Source organism: Aplysia californica, unplaced genomic scaffold (assembly GCF_000002075.1).
Source record: "Aplysia californica isolate F4 #8 unplaced genomic scaffold, AplCal3.0 scaffold00455, whole genome shotgun sequence".
In the NCBI taxonomy this organism is placed as follows: Eukaryota; Metazoa; Mollusca; class Gastropoda; order Aplysiida; family Aplysiidae; genus Aplysia; species Aplysia californica.
This window is the reverse complement of record NW_004797725.1, coordinates 71,354-74,725: the sequence shown is the minus strand read 5'-3', so window position 1 is coordinate 74,725 and position 3,372 is coordinate 71,354. Positions and strand designations below refer to the sequence as shown.

Sequence of the window (3,372 nt, the reverse complement as noted above, 5' to 3'; positions counted from 1 at the left end):
TGCCAACCTCTCGAGTCATTAAGCTTTCTAGATCTTTGTATTTTCTATCTTCACACGAAAATAGAAATAGACTCACACACATGAGCGCATACATGAAAACACACACACACACACACACACACACACACACACACACACACACACACACATACACACACATTCACACTCACACACACGCGCGCGCGCGCCCACATGCATATACGCACACGCATGCACATACAGACATACACACAAGCAGATAAACGCCCATTAAGACAAATATACAATCATACAACAGACACGCCCACTATAATACCACCAACAGGCTGACAGGAGGGATCGTAAAACGACTGTTACAAATCGGATACCGTGAGGATAAAAGTAAACCTGTGCGCTGAGACTAACTTTCGATTCACTCGTTCAGCAGGAACAGGCAGAAGGGTAAAAAAAAAGCACGAATTGTTTCCGAAAATGAACAAGGGTTTGAAGCACACATAAAAGGCCACATACACGAGTCCAATTTCGTGAACACAATGCGGATGGTTAGCTTCTCACGCAGAACAATAGATCAGATTAATTTACGGATACGCTCACTTTATCAAATTTCCTTTATCACAACGCTAAAGCAACGTGTACTTCCCATCACTCTAACACTGCTGGGCTTCACAACTTAGAGAATTAAAGATCGCGATAGCTACAGTCACGGAAGTTTGAGTTTGAATTTGGGTTACTCCCGTCCCAACACAATAGAAGCAAGTAAAGAATTAGAGTAGAGGGCGTTCGTTTTATTTTTAATGCTTATTCGTGTACATGTGTATTTTTATTTATTTTTTTTTTGGGGGGGGGGGGTTGAGGGGAGGCATGGTTCTCGGCCATTCATCCCAAAATCGCTGACACAAAGGTGTTTGTATAGTCCGCCCATCCAGCTGTACCTTACTTTACTCATCACAGTTCACACAGTTGAAAAATAAAATTAGAAGAACAGGAATCTGAACTGAAAAGATTTTTTTTTAAAACCTTTATTGAAATCGATCGAAGAGATACCCCCTTCTCATCTAGCTTACCAACAAAATGAAAACAATAAAATAATTGAGTACATTTGCATCGATAGTGAAGGAAGCAGAATTGACATTGAGTCTGAGATCGTAGAAAAAACGTTTTGCAATGTGTACCGAAGCAATCCCCCCCCCAAAAAAAAACCCACTTTACCTCCAAAAAACAATTCAAAGACCTCTAATTCTTTTGAATAACATATGTGAAGGTACAAAATCATCCATCCATCCATCCATCTCTCTTTCTCTCTCTCTCTCTCTCTCTCTCTCTCTCTCTCTCTCTCTCTCTCTTCCCCCCCCCTCTCTCTCTCGCTCCAGTAGAAATGGATCCTGGAGTTGGCCACTTTGCAACCAGCACCATCGATATATTACAATATCAAAGCTTACCTGTTTCTGATTCTCCTTCTGCATGGCCAGCCTGACGCTGATACAGTTTCGTGTTTCTAGGAAAGCCTCTCGTTGCTGTGCTTCCATCGGGTAGTGGAAGTACACGCCGATCACGTTCACACATAAATAGATGAACACGTTGGCAACCACCTAAAACAGAGACAAAAAAGAGGGGCCGGGATTGGGGGGGGGGAGGGGGGGGGTAATTTGCGCTCGGTTAAAAGTTGAAAAGCAGGATATCTGGTTTTCAGTGTTGTAAAAAAAAGTCGAGGAAAAAAGCGTACAGTAGATAAATAAGTAGGACGTACAGTTGATACCCTCCAAATCTCAATACAAATAAAGTGAAATGGGGAAGGAGACTTATACATGTCCATAAAAACACAGATAAAGGTAAGAAGAGAAGTACACGCGTAGTAGTCAGGAAACAAGTATAAATGAGACATAAGGGAACAACATACTAGACAGAGATAAAAATTCCTCGTAACACGTCAAGCATTATCAAGTTGGCTCAAAGCAAAAAATTGCCATCTATACGTCACTAGATTTTCTATAAACAGAAAAAATGGGTACAACCGAAAAGAGAGCAATACACCGTTTGTCCACTGCAAGAAGAAAAGGTATAAGTGAATCGACACAAAAACATAATGTTACAGAAAGGACAAAATGATGTTCATGACTATAGAAAATATGGTATAATTGCATGTCAGCGACTGCACTGTATCAATGGAAATTTTGTTTAAGATGCAGTGTATCAGACTCCATAAGACCGACACAAAACACGTGTTCATTGCTGAAATGGTAAATGATTTTACAATCCAAAAGCAACTACTGCCAGTAAAAGGCACCTCTTAAGAGAAGAAATACGAAAGTAAAGAAAAAATGGGGCGGGTGACAGAATGAAAGATGTGAGAACATGAACACTGACATTTAGGCCAGAGAACGCGAAAAATAATGAGTAAATGCATTTGTTAGGAGTGAGTGAGAAATTTGTCATTGGGGTTTTTTTGGTCTGTTTTCTTGCCCTTTCTATATACACTCAATAGTTTTCTTGTTCTTAACATGGTTCTTCTCCGTCAACAGAGTGGAATAAAGACGGCGAAGAAAGAAGAAAAAAAATACATGTACTGGAAAAAATGTGACGAGTGATACTCCACCAACAAAGATGTTTCACATATTTGTGGGACAGTCGGGGTGAAAAAAGAGGGGGAGGAGGGAGGGTGCAAATCTCTCAAAGTATAGACAAAGGCAGAAGAGGGGAAGCTCCAGAATGTTAAATTGCAGCTACTCCACAGTGTGGTTTAGGGTAAACTCTGGCATTGTAAAGGAAGCAAATATCAAACCATAGGACTCAATGCAACACATATTATAACAACGCCTCACCGACATAAATCTGGTTTCCATACTTATTCCTGTGTTCATTCATTTTAATATAAAAATCAACAACAGCAACAACCAACAACGAACGACAACTATGACTAGGCGTCTAAATAGAAAACGTCAACGCAATATTTTTGAAACAACAACGGGACAAATAACAACAAGTACAACAACAACAAGTGCAACAACAACAAGTACAGCAACAACAAGTAGAACAAAAACAACAAATACAACAACAAATACAACAAATACAACAACAACAGCAACAGCAACAACAACAGCAGCAACAACAGCAACAACAACAACAATAACAACAACAACAACATGTACAACAATAACAGGTACAGCAACAACAAGCAGATCATCAACAACAACAACAACAACAACAACAAATACAACAACAAATAAAACAACAACCACAACAACAACAACAACAACAACAACAACAACACAGAAACCACGAATCTCAAAGCCAAGCATAAGTCACAGCATCGACTGAGGCCTGACTGGCAGGTCGAGCAACGTGTGTTCTGTTGTCACCCCACAGCCCGCGACTCGAAATGTCTTGCCAGAAACA

General features: G+C 40.1%; 1 protein-coding gene across 1 annotated transcript in view; it reads right to left on the bottom strand.

Annotated features, from left to right (window-relative positions):
- Positions 1-3,372, bottom strand: part of aplC (adenylate cyclase) — a gene marked incomplete in the record, with an annotated part of 160,694 nt that overhangs the window by 90,225 nt on the left and 67,097 nt on the right. The window contains 1 exon segment of the mRNA NM_001204659.1: positions 1,419-1,568. Coding sequence (NP_001191588.1) covers positions 1,419-1,568 — 150 coding nt within the window.